At 35.2% G+C, this 24,687-nt stretch overlaps 1 protein-coding gene across 3 annotated transcripts in view; it reads left to right on the top strand.

Moving 5' to 3' along the window:
* The first annotated feature begins 1,192 nt into the window (after positions 1-1,192).
* The window catches only part of LOC110029380 (haloacid dehalogenase-like hydrolase domain-containing protein At2g33255), a 32,785-nt gene continuing 9,290 nt past the window's right edge, over positions 1,193-24,687 (top strand). Inside the window, exons 1-4 of one of the 3 annotated variants that reach the window (XM_020731649.1) lie at positions 1,193-1,664; positions 12,707-12,749; positions 15,172-15,229; positions 23,454-23,588. In XM_020731649.1, the coding sequence (XP_020587308.1) occupies positions 1,280-1,664; positions 12,707-12,749; positions 15,172-15,229; positions 23,454-23,588 (621 nt within the window). In that variant the 5' untranslated portion in view covers positions 1,193-1,279. Of the gene's footprint in view, positions 1,665-12,706; positions 12,750-15,168; positions 15,230-23,453; positions 23,589-24,687 lie in introns of all 3 variants that reach the window. The other 2 variants (XM_020731648.1, XM_020731650.1) reach the window with 2 other exon arrangements.

Below are 24,687 nucleotides of genomic sequence, written 5' to 3'. Positions count from 1 at the left end.
ATACATAAGATCTTCATTTCTGAAATGCAGCAAGAAAGTTGTAGTCAAACAGACGTATATACATGGTATATATGTAAAATAATTGTTTAAAACCCACCCTAAGTGTTTGGTGGTCTGATCTATGTAGTAATATACGCATATTTATAATGTTTTTGATAGTTAAATCGATCATTATTGGGCAAAAGCAGCTGCTACTTCAGAAGAAAAAAATGTTTTAGTTGAGGGGACTTCTATGTTTGAGGCCTATTTTGTCTGATAAAATGCTGTATTTCTTATTTCCATTGAAAAAAAATGAACAAATTGTCTTGTAGACCCAATATTGCAGGGGTTAGGACATTGAAGGGTAAAATAATATTTCAGGAGGGTCAAATGCCTAAATTGCTCTTTCATATAAGTAAAAATTGGAATTTGATGGAAGAGTAATTGCCTCTTCCCTTGTTCAACATTGAAGTGATTTTTATGAACTTCCAAGCCAATGTATTTACGCATGCAACTGCCAAACTATGAAGAATTTGATAAAAATGAAAAATAATGCTAATCCCAAAGTATTTTTATAGTTTAACTGATACTACTAATTGAAATGGCATTTTTAATTTATTTAATCGATGAATTAGTATTTAGAAGATCAACTATTATAATTTTTTATGGTATATATTTACATATAAAATCTATAATTTCATATTTATATATATTTACAATGGTGTGTTAAATATACATATGAAATTATCTATTTAATGTTTTAAAAGTAGATGAATGTGATATTTTCATACAAAAATAAAGATTTGAGTGTTACTTATGTAACTATTAAAGTTTGGGTGATACATATTAAATGAGTAAAGTGCCAATATAGCCCCGATTGTTTACATGAGGTCGTTATAGTCCTAAAGTTTATAGAGGTGTAAAACAATCATCAATTATTTTAAAATTGAGCTCTAATAGTCCTCTATAAAGACTGTTCAATCCTAATTTAATAAGGATGAAGACTATTTTGACACTTTTATAAACTCTGAGTTTAAAATAACCTCATGTAAATAGTCTAAAATTATTTTAGCAATTTACTCAAAATAGATAAAAAGTATGTCATATATATAATGTAAATGCAATTTTTATTTCTTTTAGTTTGAGAAATTATTTGTTTTATATTTCATTTTTATGCCTGTTACAATCATTCATACTTATCCGGTACATAAATTAGCGGACCGAGGGAAGAAGAGGACAAGCGTATGAGCTCTCCTTACTTTTATCTCTCCGTCTGTCTACAGTGTCCTCTCCCAATCTGATGCGCTTGCTTCACTTTGGTTGGTTATCAAGCCCTCGCTGGTATTGTTTTCCTTCTACATTCTCCCTCCCCTTCTCACTTCCCCTGCGTAGAACCGCCATGTCAGTGAGGCAGAGGATTGGCGATGCAGAGGGGAAGCCGGCGCTGAGAGGAGTGGTGTTCGACATGGACGGGACGCTTACAGTTCCGGTGATCGACTTCTCGGCGATGTACAGGGAAGTTCTTGGGGATGATGGTTACGCCGCTGCCAAGTCCGGGAATCCAGGTGGTACTGTCGATATTCTCCATCATATCGAGACTTTGGCACCACAGGAGCAGCAGCGTGCCTACGAGATCATCGCTGATTTCGAGCGACAGGGCCTTGATCGGCTCCAGATCATGCCTGGTTTTTTCTCCGCCAGCACTTTTGTGTCTTTTATTTTGAAGAATATTATCTTATTTGCCTAGGAGGAAGTCGCCGTCTTTTCTCTGTTATATATATGGTAATGCAAAGAAAATCTTCTTTTGCAGATGATTTTGCAGTTAGACTTTGGGTAGGGACAGGGAAGCACGTTAGAGCACTGACTTCTATTGCGAGTGTGCGTGGTGAATTTATTACGTTAATGAATTTAATGTCTTCCGCACTTCACTTTTTAGTTAGCAAAATATACATTCCGCTTAGGGTCTATTTGGAGCAGCTGCAGCTTATTAATAAATTGTTGATAAGCAACTGATCATTTTCATCCAGATAAGCTGCTGAGCAGCAGTTGATACGGATAAGCTGGTTGAATGTTTAGTTTGTGTTGTTGGAAAACAATTGTTTCTTGATAAATGATCATCTTATCTCTGTGAAGTAATGTGATTTGTAATAGAACTGTCATAGCAATATATTTGATACTTGAGAAGTAAAAAAATTACTTCAGAACAATACAAAAAATAAGATACGCATCTCACTTAACAGTGAGTGTCAAGATTGCTAAAAAAATAAAAAAAAACTATTAAAATTATAATTAAAAATATGATAATATTAATTCTAAAATACAGACGACGTATGTCACGAGCTACGTTGTCATCCAGTGATACCATCCAACCACGATCATTATCGGCAGTAAAATTTATCAGACTGTATGCCCACCTGAAGAAGTTACACTTCTCCGTGATACTCCGTCGGCATCTGTAGAACTGTCTTCTGTAGTTATGTACCCGACATGATGCCAGTAGGGAAGTCCGTAGCCTGAGTGGCAGAGCGATCATTGGGAGGTCCCTGAAATTCTAGAGCTCATCTTCCTTGGATGATTCAAAAAACAATCTATTAGTCATAACACAAACATAAATTGACAAAAACAAGAATCAATTACGGTTTTGTGCGAGTGTGAGGTCTCAGAGAACTAAATACACCAAACTTGCCGAACTTATCACAACAAAATGACAGCAGCCCTTATAAAACAATGGGTTCTCAGTTGTTTTTAACTCACTTAATACCAAGTTTGTGTGTGTCATATATGTATATTACTAAATAAAAGGACATCCATAAGTACCTCAAAAACCCCTACTTCTGAAAGAAGTGAAGAATTTGGTTGTCATTACCAAGATTTCACATATGAAACCAACCAACAATGACTAACAGACAATCCGGGAGAACCCACAAGATCGAATGTTTCATCACGGATCTCACAAACCCACAAAAAACAAAAGAAACTAAAAGGAATCAAAAAAAGGGAAAAAAATTACAAACAACATTGAACTTACAATATCTAAAACATCTACAATCAATGGAACATAAAATAACAGACCATCCAGAAGTATCTCAAAAATCCCAACATAAAAAAAAGAACTTGGTTGCCTTTACTAGGATTTCACATGTGACACAAAACAACAATGACTAGCAAACCACCATCCAACACCCAACACATCCACCACCCATCTCTCACCACAAACAACCAGCTCCCAACCACAGTCACCAACCAAACCCCACCACAGTCACCACCCATCCCCTACCACGGCCACCAACCAGCCCTCACCACAACCACCACCCAACCTCCACCACAACCACCAGCCAACACCCAACACAACCACGAATCAACCCCCACCACAGCTACCACCCAGCCTACCACAGCTACCACCCAACCCCCACCATAATCATCATCCAACACCCAACACAACCACCAATCTACCCCCACCACAACCACCATCACAACCACACCATAGCCATCATCCAACCCCCACCACATATCCACAAACTTCTCGCATTCATAGACGAAACCAAACAAAAAGAAAAAAAAAAGTTGTATGTAATTTTGAGATAGTGCAATTACAAACAAGTCAACCGAGACAAAGCTATGAACAAATGAAGCACCCAATCTCATCTATTTTTTTAAATTACCACTCAAACATCACCGGATTTCATCCATCTTTCACACAGAATACCCAAAATAACGACATGCACAAATCAAGCACCCGAGTTCATCCGTTTTTCAAACAGGCCCCCCTAAACGTTGCAAACTACAATTGAACTAACATCTAGAACCTTTCATCTGGTATCCAAAACATTTCACATTTTTTTTTCATTGCAAGATTCAAATCCAAAATCAACAACACCGCAAATGAGAAATCAGAAATCAGAAATCACCAATATGACGAAATCTCACAACAAATTGCAAAGCAGAGAGCAAAAAATTGCATAAGGAAAGTCAGTCCATCGACAACCGCATGAATTTACTTACAAAGCACAGTAACCAGAGCTCTGAGTGAGAAGGGAGAGGAGAAAAGCAACACTAAGGGCGAGAGAGATGCGAGTGAGGGAGAGAAGTGCAACCTTCGCGAGATCGGTTCCACCTAGGGTAAGCGAGAGTCGAGAGAGCATCTGGGTGGCAGCGTAATAATAGTTCCTTAAAGGAACGCATGCCGCGGGGTCGATCCCACGGCCGTGTTTAATCTGAAATTCGATCGGATTATTAGAATAATTCCCCACAACGTGCCAACCAAATGGGACGAGCTGCGTTTTCAAAATGCGTTGTGGGCATTAAGCTGCCCCAAATGCACCCTTAATAACTTCTATAGAAGTTTTAAAAGACTAAAATTTTGGTATGTCAATGCCATAAGTAATCCAATAAAATTTCATTTATAGATACAAAATAACCAAAGATAAATGATTATAAGTTTAATAGCAAAAAAAAAAAAAAAATTTCAGCGTGCATGGATGCTAGAGAAGTTAAGCAAAGGCTCGAAGTGAGACCAAGTAGAGCGAGTCCTAAGCAGGCATGCTAGAGAGGAGTGCGAGGCCAAGTGGAGTGTTTGAGCGAGGGAGTGCAAGGTGAGCGGAGCTAGCCTTATGTCCTAAGAGCAGGGGGAGGAGTCAGAAATTTTCTTCAATGAGAGCATAAATTAATAATTTCAAAAATAACACCAATCTTTTTTATCCATATTTGAAATTATTATCACCAATTTTAATTTTCTTTTAATTTTTTATCTAAAATTGATAAGAAAATACTAATAAAAAGGATAAAAAGAATATAATTTAAAATTATTTTATAATCATGTATTATCATATTATAATCATTTAAATTTATTACATTAATAAAGCTGCACTTCACTTTTTAGGTGGCAAAATATACATTCCGGTGATTTGATTGAAATCACTTAATATCTTCTATAGAAGTTTCAGCACCATAAGTAATCTAATAAAATTTCATTTATAGGTAAAAAATAACCAAAGATAAATTATTATAAGTTTAATAGCAACAAAAAAAAAATCAACGTGCAAGGGTGCTAGAGAAGTTGAGTGGAGCCTCGGAGTGAGATCGAGCAAAGCGAGTTCTAAGCATGCGTCCTGGAGAGGAGTGCAAGGCCAAGTGGAGTGTTTGAGCAAGGATGAGCGGAGCTAGCCTTATGTCCTAAGAGCAAGGGGAGGAGCCAAAAACTTTTTTCAATGAGGGCATAAATTAATAATTTAAAAATAGTACCAATCTTTTTTATCCATATTTGAAATTACTATCGCCGATCTTACTTTTCTTTTAATTTTTAATCTAAAACTGATAAGAAAATGCAAAGAAAAAAAAACTTAAAAAGATTATAATTTAAAATTATTGTATAATCATGTATTATCAATGTTATAATCATTATAACATGAGAGTTATTTAATATTTTTTAACCCAATATATTTGATTTATGAATTTGTTTAAATGCCTATGCTACCAAAATAAGACTTTGAACTATTCCTCTTCTTATTTTTATATTATTTTGAATGATTTATGTCAATACCATTCAATTCTTATTTAGTTACATATTTAACACCTGAACTTTAATTTTATAGTACATGTACTTACGCGTGCATAAAAGTGTATTTTACTTTTTAAAAATTAAAATAATGATATTTTTTATGTGATACGAATGATTTTGGGTGGTATAAATGTAAAAATAGAATTTAGGTGTCAGACATGTAAATATATTGAAATTGAGTGGTATATATCTAAATGCCCTTAATCTAAAGCTTTGCCATGGAATGTTGTGTGTTAATGTACATTTTAGTCCCACATCATGAAATTATAAATTGTTAATGTTGTTTAAATAAAAAAGCATAGATAGGATTAGTAGAATTTTGGAACTTTACATGGGTTTGTGATGGATTGGATTTGACTAACCATACAATACAACAAAAGCAAAAATAAGCCCTTATCTCACTAATTGGGGACGTCTACATTAATCCTTTTTTTCATTGCATCATATTGAGTGTCATATTTTTAATAATTCTAATAAATTAAGATAATTTTTTATACAATCTACCCAAGTCTTTCTAGGTTTACTTCTGCCTTTCTTGACATAAGTTGAATCTGAAACATCTACTCTTCTAACTGGATCATCAGATGGTTGACATTTAATGTGATCAAACCATCTAAGACAATTCTCTTTAATTTTGTCTGTCACTGGAGCTACACCAACCCTATCACGAATATATTCATTTCACATTTTGGAATTTGTCTCTAAGTTTAAAGTCGCTCATCCATTTAAGTAAGCATTCTCATCTCGACAACACTTAACTTAGTTTTATGCTTCTCTTTTAAAGGCCAACATTCTACGTCATAGAGCATTGCAGACCCCACCATCATCTTATAAAATTTTTCTTTCAGTCTAAGCGGTACTTTTCCAGTACACAATAGGCCCGAAGCATTCCTCTACTTCAACCAACTAACTTGAATTCTACTGATAACATCCCCATCTATATCATCATTACTATGAACAGTAGACCCATGATACCTAAAACATTCATACCTTTTAATAATTTGATCAACCATAGTTACAACTCTATCACTAAAGCTACTACTACTACTAAAATTACACTAAAATTACATTCCACTAAAATTACATTCCATGTATTCAGTCTTAGTTCTACTCAAATGAAGGCCTTTAGACTCCCAAGTAGATCTCCATAATTCAAGTTTTTTTTTCTGAGCTCTTTCTCTAGTCTTATCCACAAGAAGTATATTATTAGTGAAAAGCATACACCAAGGTACATCCTCTTTAAATGTCCACTAAGAGCATCTATAACTAAAGCAAAAAATGGGCTTAAAGCCGATCCCTGATGTAATCCAAATGAAATAGGAAAATATTTGGTTAATCCTCCTTTTGTTCGAACATAAGTAACAACGCAAGTATACATATGCTTAATGATTTGAATATAAGTCATATCAATACCTTTATTCTCTAGAATTCTTCAAAGGATATCTTTTGGAACTTTATCATAAGCTTTTCCTAAATAAAAAAAATCATATGTAGATCCTCGTTATTCTCTCTGTACTTCTTCATTAAACCTCTCAATAAATGTATAGCTTCCATAGCAAACTTGCCCGACATAAATCCAAACTGATTATAAAAAATCTTTGTAATAAGTTTTAACCTATGTTCAATTATCCTCTCTCATAATTTCAAAGTATGACACATCAATTTAATTTCACTATAATTTGCACACTCTTGTGCATCCCCTTTATTCTTAAAAATTGGGACCAAAATACTTTTGCTCCACTCCTTAGACATATTTTTAGTTTTTAAAATAATTTTAAAGAGTTTAGTAAAACAAGAAACTCTCAAATCTCTTAAATATTTCCACACTTCAATTGGGATATCTTCAGGTCCCACAAACTTTCCATCTTTAGTTTTCTTCAAGGTCTTCTCAATTTTTTTTACTAATAAGATAGTAATAATAAAATATTTTATTATTATTAATGATAATAAGATCACTAAGGTCGATCGTATTTTTAGAAGCTTCATTGAAATGTTTAATATAACTCACCCATCAATGTTGAATATAATTTTCTAAAAAAATTACTTTTTGATTTTCATCTTTAATATACTTCACTTTAATTAAATATTTACTTTTATTTTCTTTTTATTTGACTAGTTTATATATTTATTTTCACTTTCTTTAGTATCTTATCTATTATAAAAATCATTAAAAACAGAATTTTTCGCGTCACGGATTGTTCTCATAGACTCCCTACTGTCATTTTATATTTTTCTCATCTGTAAGTTTTTGCATTTAAATCAATTTTTATAATATAACTTTTATATTTTAGCTTTTTCTTGCACATTATTATTCCGTCACAAACTATTTTTATTTATAAAAAAATTTCTTTTTGGTTCTCCAAGTACATCTTTTGTCACTTGTTTAATAATGTGTTGTTTTATCTCATATAGAATTTGCTTCTTCATGAACGTCCAAAATCTTGAAGTTTACTCATAAAAATAATTTTATTTTGGTTTTTTAGGTGTCACCATCTAATGTTATGACAATGGTTCCTAGTATTCTTTATTTTGCAACTCTTTATCTTAAAATTCATAACTAATAATCGATGTGAGTACTTAAATTCTCTCCTGGAACGACCTTACAATCTTTACATTCTCGACAATCTCTTCTTCTTATAAGAAAATGATCAATTTATTTTTTATTAGATCCATTCTTATAAGTAATAATATGCTCATGTCTTATTTTGAATAAAGTATTAGCAATAACAAAATCATATGCTAAAACAAAATCTAATATGTTTTTACCTTCTTCATTAATCACTCCAAAATTGTAGCCAATATGAATATTTTTAAAATCTTCTACCACTCTATCTACATGTTCATTTAAATCTCCTCCAATAAAAATTCTTTCTTCAAGAGATTTCATTTGTATTAATACTTCTAGGTCATTCCAAAATTTTTCTTTAGAACTTACATCTAAACCTAATTGAGGAACATATGCACTTATAATATTAAAATATTTGTATCAACAATAATCTTAAGAGCTATAGTTTTATCTCCAATTCTATTAATTTTTGCTACATTATCTTTCAAACTTATATCTATAATTAAATCTACACCATTTCTAGCGTGACTTTTACCTGAACACAAAATTTTAAAACCTAAGTTATCAATATCCTTAACCTTTTCTTCAACTCATTTAATTTTTTAAATATATTAGATATTTATTTTTCTATGAATCATAAAATCAACTAATTTCATTAATTTACCTGTGAGAATGCCTATATTTCAAGACTCTATCCTAATATTAGTTTCATTGACTTTTTTACTTATATATGTCTGTAATGTGGGAACCCTTATTTATTTGACACTACACTCGGGCGCCAGTGTAGCGACCCTTGCACATTTTTCACTGTATTGCTTTCAGGGGACATCCTAGCGTTCACACAATGATAAAAAAGATTCATGTTATGATTTTTCGACAAATTTTACGCTGGCTGTCGACAACCTAACACAACCCTCCACTTTTCACATCCGTGGCTTGGGACCCAGCAATCATAGTGTTAAAATGAGGACTAACAGTACATTATAAAGTTATTTTAATTTTAAAAATTAATTTTTGATTTCGACAATGACAGTGTTAAAATGAGAACTAACCATGCATTTTGAAGTTATTTTAATTTTAAGTGCCTGATCTCACCTGAACGTGGGTCCGCCCCTAAAGAGTATTGAGTTGTGTCTAACATCAAACATATGAAAATAATTCTCGAGTAGAAATTAGAAGTAGTTTAGCCTCTGACATAAGCTTTGGCTTATGGGTCCTAAATGTTACACACCAACTCACTTGGGTTTGGTAGACCAACTTGCACATAGGACTCAAGGTGAATCCAATATCTTAGTGAGGATGGGTTAGAACTAAGTATTGAAGGCCTCTGAGCGATGTCAAGCAGGTCACCAAATGAGAATATTCTAAGAAATCTTATTCGTCATTTTGTTTTAGTGGACGAACATAAGCATGTTCAACGTCTTGATGAGGGAAGTCAACACCTGCGTCATTTATATCAAGTCATTGACAACTACCTTCAATTTAGTCGATGCCTTTGCATCCATAGAAGATTTTGTAATCATTGTCTTATTCACCTTTGCATTGGGTATCAAGGCCTAATAGAACATGGTTTTTTTTATCTTATACTTTTTTATCTCTGAAAAAGATCCTCTGGTGAACTTTGATTTTGGAAGTCTTTTCTAGGGCTACTCTTATGCTTTCTTTAGTCTTTCTTGGAAAGTCTAAAGGTGACAAGGTATATGCATTGAGCCTATTCCATCACCTCGTTTTCTTTGATTCTCATGTAAGATTCACCCATACTCCACATGAAATTTTGAATCTAGCATTCTTTCAGTCGGGGTGAATTTGATAATGGTGCGAACTAGGATCTCACAAAAGGCTGAGATCAAAATCTATCCTCAATCATTGGGTGCGGTGAGCATGGAAACAACTTCATCATTTCCAACCAATTGCAATTGTGATCCAGATGCAACCAAACAAATTTAAATTCATACTCCTCAGTGGCCTCATACCTCAAAACTCGGTACAGGCGACACTACCATTGTATCAACAACCAACTCAATGTGTCAGAGTACGAGTTTTCGCACAACAGTACTATCGGGACTCCTTGACTAAAGAGGTGTTGACATGTTTCCCACCCCATTGACTCCTTTTCTTTGAACTTAAATTGTTCATTGAACTTAGGACAAGGACCTGTCAAGGCACCTATGATTGAAGAGAATCAACTCTTCAAGGGAAATACTTTCAATTCTTTGTGTTGCCAGAATTGTGGTGTCTATATGATCCAACATCAACCAAATCCCAGTGAGAAATCTCTGCTGTCCTCTACTCGACAACTTTTGAAATCACCATCATTTTCTCAGATGTTGATGGAGCTGCATTTGAGGATCTTGATGTTAAATAGTGATGCTCACGAGCTTGGTCTATCAGCAAAGGTTAGAATCTCTTTGCTAATCAATGTGATTGGTTTGATTTTGTACCGTGAAAAATCTACCGATGGTACATTGATACTTTTGCTCATAGTTTGCCTACCAATGCTTTTGCCAACTCATCAATTTAGCTCCCACCATTTTGATGAACTTATGCTACAAATGGTGAATTCCAATGATATATTGTTTGTTGGAAGCGTCTTTCACCATTAGATGATTCATGGTTGAAATTGAGGGGTTTCAACAATTTGTTTTTATCTTATTGAAGAGAATCAACTCATCAAGGGAATCATCCATTATAGATGAATCCTTTGAAGCTTAGGTAATTCATGGAGAGAATTGCCATTATCATTAGTATTATAGTCATTATAATTTTATTTAAACCATCTTGGATGTATTCCTTGAATGAAATTTGATAGTGAGGGCCTTTTGTGCTGTGCGACTTTTTTTTTTTTTTTTGGTCTTGCATTTATCACAAGTGGTCTTGCATTTATCACAAGTGCTAAATCAGTCTAAATTCCTCCCATAAGCTGATGACCATATCCCCCCTCTTCTCTTTCTTATTATAAAAGCTATGAATACTTTCCCTAGGAATATCTGAAGAATTGAAGTGCGTTTTATCTTCTTTCATAGAACTTAAATGAAGCTCATCGGACGACCATAATTACGCTATTTTATGCTTCCCAAAAACCTTTGCTGGCGACCACTTCCTTGGTCTTTTATCTCTTTTATTAATACCCATGTGTTAACTTAGTTTTCATTGAATGAGCCAATGAAATTTGGTTAATGCTGGAATTTTCTTACTTATTGTCGACCTTTAAGCGTGTAACACTTGAGTGTTAGTGAGCTTCCGGACTTGGAAGGGAGAAAGGCAGCATTGGCAGTGAAGGATTACCAATGGAGGTTATTTTAAATATCGTCAGTACACGTTTTGGATTGGTTGACACCCCACCATAAACTTACACCAACATTATTAGTATTCTTTCTTCATTGTGTGCTCTTTCTTCTCTTAACTTATAATTATCTGTTTTACAAAATACAAATTAAAACATAATTTTTGATAACTCTGCATCTTTTTGTGAACCTTTAGCCAGTAGTTATTCATTACATTATTTGATTTTAGTGGAAAGGAATGGCGAATATTTACATTTTGGAAGGTTATAATCAAGTTTATCATTTTGTTCTACATCAACAAGAAGTTTGCATAATGTTATGCCGTATATTGCTTTTCATTTTTGCTATTTGTCCGGCCTGCTTGGGCACACACCTACCTTTTGTCTTTAGAGCTCAAATGAAATTGCCTCTTAGTCTTGGATGGCTCATGTCTATTGTGCTTAGCAGTTAGCATCAGCTTCCGTAGCTTTCGTGTTCTCTGACACCTATGCTTCTTTCACCATTTTCTTGGAATGTTCTGATAACTTTTTTAGTTATATGGTCTAGCTATCTAATTGGCACCGTTGGTTTTCAAATTCAATGTTAAGAAGGTAGAAATTTACACGTTGCTTTAAAGATCAAACATGAATACATGATATTGACAGAATGATGAAGAGCCATACAGAACTTCAATGGTGTATTTTAATGGAACCTGTAGTTGTTTGTGTAAAGCACACGAACGTGATGAATTTCTTCTTTTTTGAATTTTGTGATATCCGAGTTTCTACAGATGTATTTATCTTGAAGATCTTATTTTCTTATATAGAAAAGGTGAAAATGGTCCCTAGACTATCTTTGGGAGGCCATTTGAGTTCTGATTATAGACGTATTCAATTTAGTCTCTTGACTTCTCAAAATATGATCCAAAGGACTATTTTAATCAGCTTTGAAAAAGTTAAAAGGCTATTTAGATTTGATTGAAAGCCGAGAGACTAAATTTGACACATTAGATAGTTTGGGACTTAAACGGCCTATATAAATAATCCAAGGACTATTTTGAAGTTTATCTTAATGTTTAACTGATAAAGATTTCATAGGCCCTGCTTACATTTTCCACTGTTCAAACATCTCTGGTAAAGGGTAAAATTTCATGCACAATTTTTTTTCTTCTTTTTTTTTCTCTTCTTCCTACTTGATCTGCTTCACAAGTATATTAAAGCTTATGACAATTTCTTGGCTGAAAATTAAAATAGCTTCCTTCTGCTAGCATATTCCCCATAAATTTATGTGCAGTGATTGCAGACATCTTATTCCCTAAAAATGTTAACAATGGGCATGCAGGTGCTGCTGAGCTCTGTGCGTTTATTGATTACAAGCAAATGAGGTGAAGGTCTGCTTTTGCTTTTGCTGCCCCAAGTTTTTTGCAATTTGATGCCTTGCTGGGATTTGATGATAAAAAAATCGTTCATCACGTGGATTTTTTTCTTTTTTTTGTTGTGCTGTGGTATGCCTTTGATCAATTTGAAGGTCAAAACAATGCCACTGGACCAAGTAGTTGGCATTGTGGACTATGCTCTTATTGATGAGTATGTTTGTGCTTTAAATGCTTTGCCATTTGTTTTAAGACAGTTTTTATAGTTTGATGCTTTACTCAATTTTGGTGCCATAAAATCATTCATTTTGTAGACTATGCTTTTTGCGAGGAGTGTTTTTCAGTTTTTCTATTTTCTATCATATATCCTAAGGCATAGATGCTTTGCTTGTGAAGTTTATTGGGCATCGTAGCGGAACTCATCTTATAGAGAAATCCATCTATTATTTGCAATTTTTTTTCTCCTGCAAGTTTTAAGAAATTTAGGTGGCAACTCATTGCCCTAGCACGTGAGGTGCCACGCCACTGACACATTCATTAATTTGCTTGTGGGTGCTTACGAACACATAAGGAGGTGCCTAATAGTGCCAGGGCCTAATCCTTGTGTTTTCTAGCATTGGAAATTTATGTTGCCAATGCGACCTTCATGTGCAGAGGAGTTGCCCCGCATTAGAGGAGAAAGTCTTTTTGGCCTATATTATTCAATAGAAAACTATCTGTATATAATAGAGGAATCAATATAATTTACCAAGATACAACGAAATAGAAATATACCACTAACTAAATAGAGTAATTAATTTTTTACTTTGATATTTCCTACACAAATACTCCCCTTCATATTGGAGTATTTATTGTAAGTTAGCTTCAGTTTGTTACATAAGCATGAGAAAGAAAGAGAATCCATAGCTTTTGTAAAAGTATTGATCATTTCTTATGAATTCAAGATACGATGAGCGATTGACATTGTTTGTAGCATAAAATTTCAAATTAATTGACAACTAACTTCAATGTGTTTGTTTCTTTGATGTAACCTAAGATTTCTGGCAATGTAGATGATAACATGATTGTCACAATTCAGAACTATAGATTAACTTGACTTTCACTGTAACATGTCCATCACACTTTAGAGCTATAGGTTGTGTTATAAGAAGAAATTTAAACTCGTCTAAAATAGATTGTTAATTACATCATTTCACATTCATATTGGGTTTGTTTCTACTTTTTAAGTGATCAAGTTACCTCTAACAAAAATATAATATCCGAAAATGGACTTCTTGCCTTCAACTTAGCATGTTTGACATCTGAAATTGATTCCACGTCAAAATGCTCAGTTTGAATGTGTGATCACCCTTTTTTTAGGGACCTCTTGACATGAGAATGGTCAGAGCCGACTCATTATGTTTTTGTTTTGGAGCTTACCTCATGACTCCCATAAATAACAAAGGAAGCATTAGGCTTAGTAATGATCAGATAAATCAAATTTTTGTACTAATTACAATATTGGGATGGAATATCAAAGAGTTATTTATATTTAGAAGCTGAGTTTACTTAGTATTAAGGTAGTTCTATAATCAAAATGGTTAGTTTCTTCATCAATATTAGAAACTATTCCAAGCGAGAAAAGATAATCCATTTTGTTGTTTGAAAGTTCAGTTTTACGAAAGTACCTTACGTTTCCTAGATCTACAAGTAGTATTTTATTTTAGAGATGCCTTTTTTATTACTCCAAATGTGTATGATGCCATCAATACAATTAACTTGCATGACCACGCTTGATGGCATCTGCCTTGCAAAGATGGAACATCAGTAGTGTTATCTCAAAGAACAATTTCAACGGGAACTTAATAGAAATTTTCTAACTATTCTCGTGGGCTTTATTTAAGCCAATAAATGACCTTCCAAAGTTGACATATGTGGTTCTCTCTTTAATCAACATGCCCAGGTGTTTGCTCCAAATGAGTATTTTCCAATTTCGGATGGAGGCTTCTGCTTCAAGTTATCTTTATTTTTTCTTATGTATTTTTTTCTTTAGCATTGTTAGTTTTCCAGGTTGCATTGATATGATTTTCTAGTTATGAAATTACTTTTTTTTTTTTTTTTTAAAAAAACAGTATTTAGGAACACTTAAATTGATTCTTGAGCCTTCCTGACTTGTGAGAGGGAAGCTTCATAGAGCCAATGAGTTCTTTTATGGAAATGCTATTTATGTCTATTGTAAATATTTATCGAGTTCCTTTATTTATTTATTTATGCCAGCATCAATTAGATCAACCTATTTGTGAACGAGAACAAACATTGATACCTTTTGTTAGGTTTTAAAAACAATGAATCTAATTGTAGGCAGATTAAAAAATAGTTATAGTTGCAATTCACTTTTCCTTTCTTTATGAATCCTTTTCATTGCACTTGATTCTTACTCAAGCTTTGGCAGAAGGGGACTGATCACTCGCAATGTTAAGGCTTCAGTTGATTTGTTCCATCAGAGATTTGGGGTATGTATGCTTTATTTATCTTTTTTGTACTCAATGCCAATGCAATAGTTTGATTGTTCTATAAAATATAAATTTGGTGATCTAGGAATCAATTGTTATGATACTTAAAAGACATAAAATTAGAGGTATGAGGTATGCCATCTCATGTTGTTAGAAATTAATTAGATCCATCCTTTAGTTCCGCATGCTTGGATACATTGAACTCCAACTCTTAAATGGTTTTTGTTGTAATTCATTGAAAGTTTTTATTCCAAACACTTCATAATAGGTTTTCTATCTCCATGGTCTTTGATCACATTTTACTTTCTACTTTTGATGCTTTTTTTCTGGATATTGTATTTCAGCAACCAAGGTGTAGTGGGAATTAATGCCCATGCATTGTTTGCTTTTGTGATGCTTCTGCATGGAACTTTCACACTGTGGGACTGGAAAGAAGTGCACCTCGTAACACTGGGCATGATAAAATAATATGAACCAATTTTGTACTGAAAGAATAATTTATATACAGATAATATAAATTATAAGAGTAAGAAAGAAAAGTTAAAATTTTATTTTAATTACTAAAACACATAGCAATTGTTTGACAAGAAAATAAGACAACATATAATGAAACAAAATTAAAAAAAACAACTGTAGAAGCAAATAAATTAATAAATCCAAAACAAATATAATAACTGATACATTCATTAAAAATATAAAAAGTTAATTTAACATTGAATACCTTGCTTCCCTAAAATAGGGAATATAAACACCAACCTGAGGAAACTTAATAATTTTTTATTGAGTTGTTATTTTGTGGGATTGTAGGCCCGATTAACCAATATTCAAAAGGGTTTACTCACCTTTACATTGCTGCATACAAGCATATAATTGCAGATTATCTAATAAATTTGTTAAAGACCTTAAATTGAAACAAGCATTGACCAATTCTAACATAAATAATAGTTTAACAGAGCAAAATGAGGGGTAATTATCTTAAATAATATATTTTTAAACACATTTATTATAATTTTAACGAAGAAGGAAATAGAGGAGGAGAAGGGGAAGGACCTTACTGTCATCATGCTTGCTTTGTGGAGGGAGGAATCTATGATTGATGGTGGACTAGCAATATAGTAGAGGGGTGTTTGCTTGATCAGAAGCTAAGGAGGATTGGCTGGCTATTGATTTGTAAGGAGCAAGCAGATTGTTTACAACCAGCGTTTCGAGGGCATAGGGTAGTTGGTGTGGGAGGAGACTATGGTGGCTGCTCAACTTTGAAGGGAGCGGACGAAAATGGCTTGAGTTTGGCTTCTGTTGCACGAGAAACAACGGAAGAAGGAGATAAAGAAACTTCAGTGGCTGCTAGGGAAGGGGGCTGACAGCTCCTTGCGATGTCTTAGAAAGGGTGGTGTCGATCGCAAGCTTGAAAGTTATAATCTTACATTGGTGGGAGTTTTTTGTACTGACTATGCATTTTTACAATGTTACAAGATTTGTTTTGCTAATGAAACATCACAATTAATGGCTTCTATTACGCCCGCATAACAAAGTCAGTACTCTTATCATATATTTTGAATCATAATATTTGATAAGAGTACTGACTTTGTTATTTAAACTATTTTAATATGAAGTTTCTTTTTCTGGAATTTTTTCCTTGTTCTCAAGTTTTTTTTTTTAGCTGTTTTATTTTCTCTTAAATATGCATAGAGAAACTTCCTTATTCACAATTTTTTAAGAGGCCAAGTGAAAATCTTCTATTTGGTTTTCAAAGTAGAAAAATAACTCTTTGACAGTTCTCTCCTTAATTGCTCTGACTGGAGTGAATTATAACAAGACTGGAGAATTTCCATCAAGCATCACGCAAAAGAAATTGTAAAACATTGCATAAAGCATCAAAACTAAGATTAAAGTTATTATTAATGTAATGACTGTTGCTGAGCGCTTTTTTTACTTTTAACTTCGATTATACGTTACATTGTTTTTCAAGACAGTTATTTCCTTTTTAATGCTTTTGCTGTATATTTTACTGTAACGTTACATTGATTATACGTTACATTGTCTTAAGCTGCATGTTTAAATATTTACTGTATATTTTACTCTAAGGGCCAGTTTTTTTTAATGTAGGTTAGGTGGATGAGTGGCTTTACACTTAGAGACAAAATGCGAAATGAATATATCTATGATAGGGTTGGTGTAGCTCCTGTGACAGACAAAATTAGAGAAAGTCGTCTTAGATGGTTTGGTCACATTAAACGTCGACCATCTGATGATCCGATTAGGAGAGTAGATGTTTTAGATTCTACTTGTGTTAAGAAAGGCAGAGGTAAACCTAGGAAAACTTGGGCTTATTGTATAAAAAATGAACTTAATTTACTAGAACTAAATGAAAATATGACACTAAATAGGACGCAATGGAGAAAAATGATTCATGTAGCCGAGCCCACATAGTGGGATTAAGGCTTTGTTGTTGTTGTTGTTGTGTTTGGATATTTGTACGAAAAGTGAGTTGCTCTGTAGTGAATTACATTGAAATTTGCTTATTTTGCTTGTGCTCATTGCACATGAAGTCGATTCTATTTTTTTTTTGTTTTATATTGAGTCTAATTTTTTAACATTATCATATTATTTTATAATTATTCTATTAGTAGTATTAATAAAATTTTATAAGATGGTGGTAAAACCTACAATGCTCTATGGCGCAGAATATTGGCCTTTAAAAGAGAACCATAAAACAAAGTTAAGTGTTGCTGAGATGAAAATGCTTAGATGATGAGATGAAAATGCTTAGGTGGATGAGTGGCTTGACACCTGGAGAGAAAAGGCGAAATGAATATATCCCTCATAGGGTTGGTGTAGCTCCAGTTGGCAGATAAGATTAGCGAGAGTCGTCTTAGATGTTTTGGTCACTTTAAACGTTGACCATATGATGATCTAATTGGAGAGTAGATGTTTTATATTCGATTTATGTTAAGCAAGGCAGAGGTAGACTTAAAAAGGCTTGTACATATTGTATAAAAATTGATCTTAATCTATTAGAATTAAATGAAAATATGACACTCAATAGGTCGCAATGGAGAAAAAGGATTCATGTAGTCGGCTCCTCTTAGTGGGATAAAAGCATTTTGTTGTTGTTGTATTAGTATTAATAAAATGTTGGCCTCAATACGTTGCTATAAAGCTTGCAACCTCAAAAGTTGTCTAAAAGTGCAATACCGATATGTCATTGGGACTCATATTGAAGCTTTCTATCTTGCTTGAGGACAGGGCAAGGTGAAATTTACATGAATAAAGATAAAAATGAATCAACAAGCATGTGCACGTACAATTGAAATAATTGCTCAAAAAATCTCATCTATTCATTAAAAATTTTGGGCTTATATAGAGCCTTGCAACATTCCTTACAAATAAATCCCTAGACTTATTCTATATTTCCTATTTACAATTAGGACTATAAATTATTTGCAATTCTCAACGCTCCCTTTCAAGCCCATCTTGTCACACAATCTAAATGAATCTAATGAGTTAAGTCCTTTGGTGAGGCAGTTAGCTACTTGCTCTTTAGTAGCTACATGACTTATCTCCAATAATCCGCTATTCAGCTTCTCCTTGATGAAGAACCTATCAATCTCTGCATGCTTGATTCTGTCGTGTTGCATCGGGTTGTTGGCAGTGCTAATTGCTGACTTGTCGTCGCACCACAACTTCATTTGAGCTTCTTGGTCCACCTTGAGCTCTACCAATAGAGCTCTCAACCATATCTCGACAACTCCTAAGGCCATGACTTTATACTCTGCCTCTGTCGTTGACCTCAAAACTACTTACTGTTTCTTTCTTTTCCAAGACAACAAATTGCCCCCCTTCAAACATGCAGTGCCTTGATGTGGACCTCTTGTCGTCAGTAGAGTTAGCCCGATCAGAGTCACAATATCCCTCAATACCTAAATGCCCATTTTTTTCTGAAGATCAATCCCTTCCCTGGCGTACTCTTTAGGTATCTCAGAATCTGATACACGGTATCAATGTGGCCCTTCCTCAGATCATGTATCTAATGACTCACTACGCTTACTACAAATGATATGTCAGGACAGTGTGACTCAGATAGATGAGATGACCTATCAAGCTCTAGTTCTTCTCACAATCAACTAGCTCTCCTGCCTCTGCTCTCAACTTCCCCTTCTGATCAATTGGTGAAAGTCTAAGCTGGCATCCCAATATGCTCGCTCTACGAGCAAATCTAGCACATACTTTCTCTGAGATAGAATAATTTCCTCTGCTCTACAAGGCACCTCAATTCTGAGGAAGTATCTAAGTTGTCTTAAGTCCTTCACCCCAAACTCTTTGCCCAAACTTTTCTTCAACTGTGCAATCTCTCCTTCATTATTACCATTGACAATCATATCATCCACTTACACATCAAGAATAGTAATGTAACCACCATGTCGTCGAAAGAATACTGTGTGGTTAGCATTGATTTGTTGATAGCTCTTGCCTACTTTTGCTCTCCTGAACCAGTTGAACCATGCTTGAGGAGACTATTTCAAACTATATCAGACTTCCTCAGTCTACATACCTTGCCCTCTGTTTGGTTTATGTCCAAGCCTGGGGGTATCTCTAAGTACACTTCTTTTAGCAGATCCCCATGAAGAAACACATTATTTACATCCAATTTGTGTAATCTTCATCCACCATTCACAGTCAGGGAGATCAGTGTTCTGACTGTGCTCATCTTTGGCACTAATGCAAATATCCCATCATAGTCGAATATACCCTTTCCCCACCAACAGTGCTTTGTAGATATCAATCTTTACTTTTAAGGCCTGATTCACTTTGAAGACCCATTTGCTATCGACTTTTCTTTCCTCTATTGGCAATAAAGTGAGCTCCCAAGTCATGTCCTTATCGAGAGCACCAAGTTCTTCTGACATTATAGCCTTCTACTTTGAATCCTCCTCAGTTACCTGCCAACACTTAGACATAGAGACACTGTCCAAAGATGCAATGAATGCTCCGTGTAAAGGTGATACGTTGGAGCATTAGATAAACTGAGTAATGTCATGTGAGAAATTGATATAATTAGGAGAATAACAATTAGAAGGATGGTCTGCATTGTTGTGAGAGGTTCTCCTTAATGTTTTGAGAGTGGGAGGAGAGGGGAGAGGAATCATAACACCTATGTAATCTAATTCAAGGTGGATGGTGTAGGTGCTCAAGAGTCGGGATAGACCAGGACAAGGGGCTTGTTGGCATAAGTGGCACGACAGACACTGTTCTCACATTCTACCATCTCCTTGCATACACCCGCGGCTCCCCTTGAGCTTGAAACTCACCACATTCGGGCTCATTTGTCTCGTTTTTTGGCTCTTTCTCTGTCTATCCTTCCTACACAACGGGAAAAGGCAAGTCCCAACATGCACCAATCTCTCAACATCACTACTCTCGCCCTCTCACCCTCTCGCCCTCTCGCCTCATAACTCCTGTATTGGTGAGTCGTGAAAGGGTGAGGTTACTTCCAAGGTGTAGTATAGTTTGAATTCTCATAGAAGTTACATCCATACTCACAAATTGTCTCTTCTTTATTGGGCTCCAACAAACATAACTCTTCTTAGTGGCAGAGTAACTCAAGAAAATACACTTCACAGCTTTATGATCCAGTTTCTTTATTAACGGTCTATTATCCTTCACAAAACATACGCAATCAAATATCTTCAATGGGAGGATCCGCTATTATAACAACTCACAAGGAGATTGTCACTCTAACACTCTTGAGGACATTTTGTTGATCAATTGAGCAGTTGTCAAAACAGTTTTCCCTCACAAGTGTTTTGAGACATTCATTGAGATCATCATGCTTTGAGATATCGTTAGAAGGTTTTTATTCTTCCTCTTTGTTACTCTGTTTTGTGTTGGTGTGTATGAGCATGTGGTTTGATGTTGTATCTCTTGTGCAGATAGATACTCTTCAAACGTGTTGTTGGTATACTCTTCCCATTATCAGACTTCAATACCTTCATTATTGCACTGTATTGAGTCTGAATCGCTTTGTGAAAGTCTTTAAAACAGATAGATACATCACTTTTATTTCACATCAGATATAACCAAATGATATGAGAAAAATAATCAATGAAAGTCACAAAATATATGTAGTTATTTTTTGAAGTTATAGAGCAAGGTCCCCATACATTTGAGTCCACCAAATCAAAAACACGAGCTATTACTAGATTTGACATAAGAGCTCTTCGTATGCTTACCGAATTCACAAGCATCACTCATTATTTTTTGTTTATTCGCATTTTCATACGGAGACGTATACAAACGACTCAATAACTAAATAAAGAGTGTCTCGTGCGCTTTTGATGTAGCAACAACACATCTTCCACGCTCTTAGATCCTTCTACTCCAGCACTCTTTGACATGAATGTCAAGGCTGAGTTCATCTACTCTCTATCTAAGTACCAAAGTCCATTATGTCACATGTCAGTCCTCTTCTCTTGAAATATCACTTCAAGAATATCAAATAAAACATCAAATTTTAGTTGGAGCATAATGACATTAATGAATGAAAGGTTCACTGGAAATGAAGGAGCATTCAAAACATTGAGCATAATTATAGATTTGGTACACCTCACTACTTCCTTACCAAACATAGACTGTGTTGTACCATTAACAGTCTGAATGCTCTCCGGAACTTCTAGGTGAGTATAGAAAGACAACTCACTAGCGACACCTGTCACATGTCAAGATGCACCAGAATCTAATGTTCATTCTGGTGATCTTGTGGTTGATATAAAGGTAAGAGCATGTATTTCAAGAGTAAATTTGACAGAGTGAGCATAAGTAGCAGTGTTCCCCTTGAATGACGATAAGGTGGATGCTTCTTCAGTCACATCACTCACAGCTCTCTGCTTCCTCTTTAACATCTTCAGTAACTCGTGATCCTCGTTGGTAAAGACCACGCCTGTCTCTCCCTTGTTCTCCGTTACCATAAAATTCACCCGGTGGTCCCCTCTTCCACCCCTCTGGCCCCCACAATTTCGACCACAGCCTCTAGATTGTTCATGTCCACCCATCTCTCTCTCCTTGGGTGGTTTTGGCGAGCCTTGCTCAGGCCTCCCACTTCTCGAAAGTTGTAGCTCCATGTATGAGCCCAACCGAGATCTTCAAAACTTCAGGATCTATCTTTCCCAAAAATTTCAATCCTTTAGTTCCTCCACTATCTTCGTCTCTTGCCATTCTCAATTAGAAAGATCAAGCCTTGATGACACATGACTTCCTTCTGGTAAGTTCGTGTGATCAGCTTTACCTTAGCCCGGACGAAGCTACAACCTCTTTGTCCCGTATGCAAAACGGCAACCGTTTCGATTTTTCGCCTCCTTGTCGTTGAGTGCAACTCCAAAAACAAACACCTTGCTCCGTTGCCTTCCTCACTCCTAAGCCGCAAGCAAGACTTCACCAGACCTAACTTCCTATGCAGCGATGACCTAACTTCGCCAGGACGATGCCACTAATCGCGACTACTTCGCCAGGACGACGTCGATCCCGACCCTACTTGTCGCGACTGCTTCATGATCCCGACTCGTCGTGTTGTTGCTGCTTTTCAATCCCAACTTGTCGCTGCCCTAGTCATGATTGTGAGGACTACATTAATCCCGACTAGTCGTGCCTCGAGAGGACGACGCCAAAGAAGAGAAAATTGGGAGTTTCAAGATCGAGCGAGAGGCGTTAGGTTAGAGCTTGGATACCAAATTGAAATAATTGCTCAACAAATCTCATCTATTTATTAATGACTTGGACTTATATAGAGCCTTACAACATTTCGTACAAATAAATCTTTAGACTTCTTCTATTTTTCCTATTTACAAAAAAGGCTCTGAAGCATATACAATTCTCAACACGTGCGCATGTGTGCACGACCATTAACATTGTAGAAAGGAAGAAAAATATGCGTGTGTGCACACCCATTCACTCATATTGAAGTCCCTTTGGAAGTGAGATCCAATCTTCCAGTCACTTTTAGTGAAATAAACTGGTTCTCGATGTTGTTCAATGCTCTTGCAAACTGAAGAACTAATAAATATGTTGTCTGGATTTTCTATTGAAATCATGTAGCCCATTGTTTTAGAAAGTCCTTTTCAAAATTTTCTTTTTTTATGAGCATTTTTTTATTTTCATGAAATTATTCAGCTATGGTAATGGTTGCTTATTATACAAATGACTGTCAACGTTTCTTCTATTGTCATTTCAGCTGAAGTTTGCTCCAGCATTGAGCAGGGAATTTCGTCCATATAAGCCTAACCCTGCTCCTTTGTTGCACATTTGCTTATCTTGGGGTATTCCACCTAACGAAGTTATGATGATAGGTGATGGTCTCAGGGATGATGTAAGTTTATTAGATGCAGATATAGAAGATTATTTTATCAAATAGAAACACTTTGTTTCCGAAACATTTCCTCAAAACTTCTATCCTCATTAAAGCGGTTCTTCTCTTGGCAATGTTATGCAGCGCATATATTTATGCTTGATCTTAGATCATTGCCAAAGTAATGTGGTTTATGTTTTATCTGTTCATCCCATGGCTTTCTATGTTGGATCAAATGTTGTAGCCAGAACCGTATGGTTTATATTATTTTGTTCATTAATTTTCTGTCACAGTGCTTGCTTGAATGGGATGTTTTTGTTATATTATGAATTTTTCTTATATATTTAGAACTTATAATTCAAGACTTCAGGCCATTTAAAAGTTGTTGATTAGATGATTGCTAGAGTGCCTTCCAAGTTTTAATTTATGTTAGGGCACTCTGGTCTATATTATCAAGTAAGAAAGCGACTCTGAGTTGTTTGATCATTGTTTGTCATTCCCCGATTTTTAGACGTTAGATGGTTTTGGTGCTATCATTGCAAATTGCAGCCAGATAGAAGTGAAGGCATTTCTTTAATACTACTTATAGGTGTTGACCTCATTTTTAGTGAGGTCTTAGCCTCCTAATCTTAGAACCTAGGATCTAGCCTTAGGAGTTCCTGGTTGACCATCCTAGCGGACTAGTAATGGAACCCACCTCCCATAGAACTTCAAACCGCTTCTTTACTCATTTTTTGTGAAAACTCGCACGAATGGTCTCAAGCACTCAACTTCTAGTTGCAAGGGCTAAGGACCAACATGCAGAGGGTCTGAAAATGAGTTCCTATAGGATCAAATGACCTTAGGTGAACAATTTGTGACTCGAATACTCGCGAACGCCGCACTTCAACGCACTCGTTGCATCACACACAATTTTGGCTTAAATTGACTCGCCCGCCGGCAAACTCGTCCGGAAGACCCCGGATGACGAAACGGACTGCGCCGACGCGTCCGGAACGTCGATTTTAGCTAGAAAAGACACCCATATTGCTGTGGTTCCACACTCGCGCGAACCGCACGGAAATCGATGCCTTTTTAGGTGTGGGCCCGGACTCAACCCAGGTTTGACCCGGGTTCGATT

Source organism: Phalaenopsis equestris, unplaced genomic scaffold (genome assembly GCF_001263595.1).
Source record: "Phalaenopsis equestris unplaced genomic scaffold, ASM126359v1 Scaffold000568, whole genome shotgun sequence".
In the NCBI taxonomy this organism is placed as follows: domain Eukaryota; kingdom Viridiplantae; phylum Streptophyta; class Magnoliopsida; order Asparagales; family Orchidaceae; genus Phalaenopsis; species Phalaenopsis equestris.
Note: the sequence above shows the minus strand (reverse complement) of the source record. Positions and strands in the feature narration are given on the sequence as shown.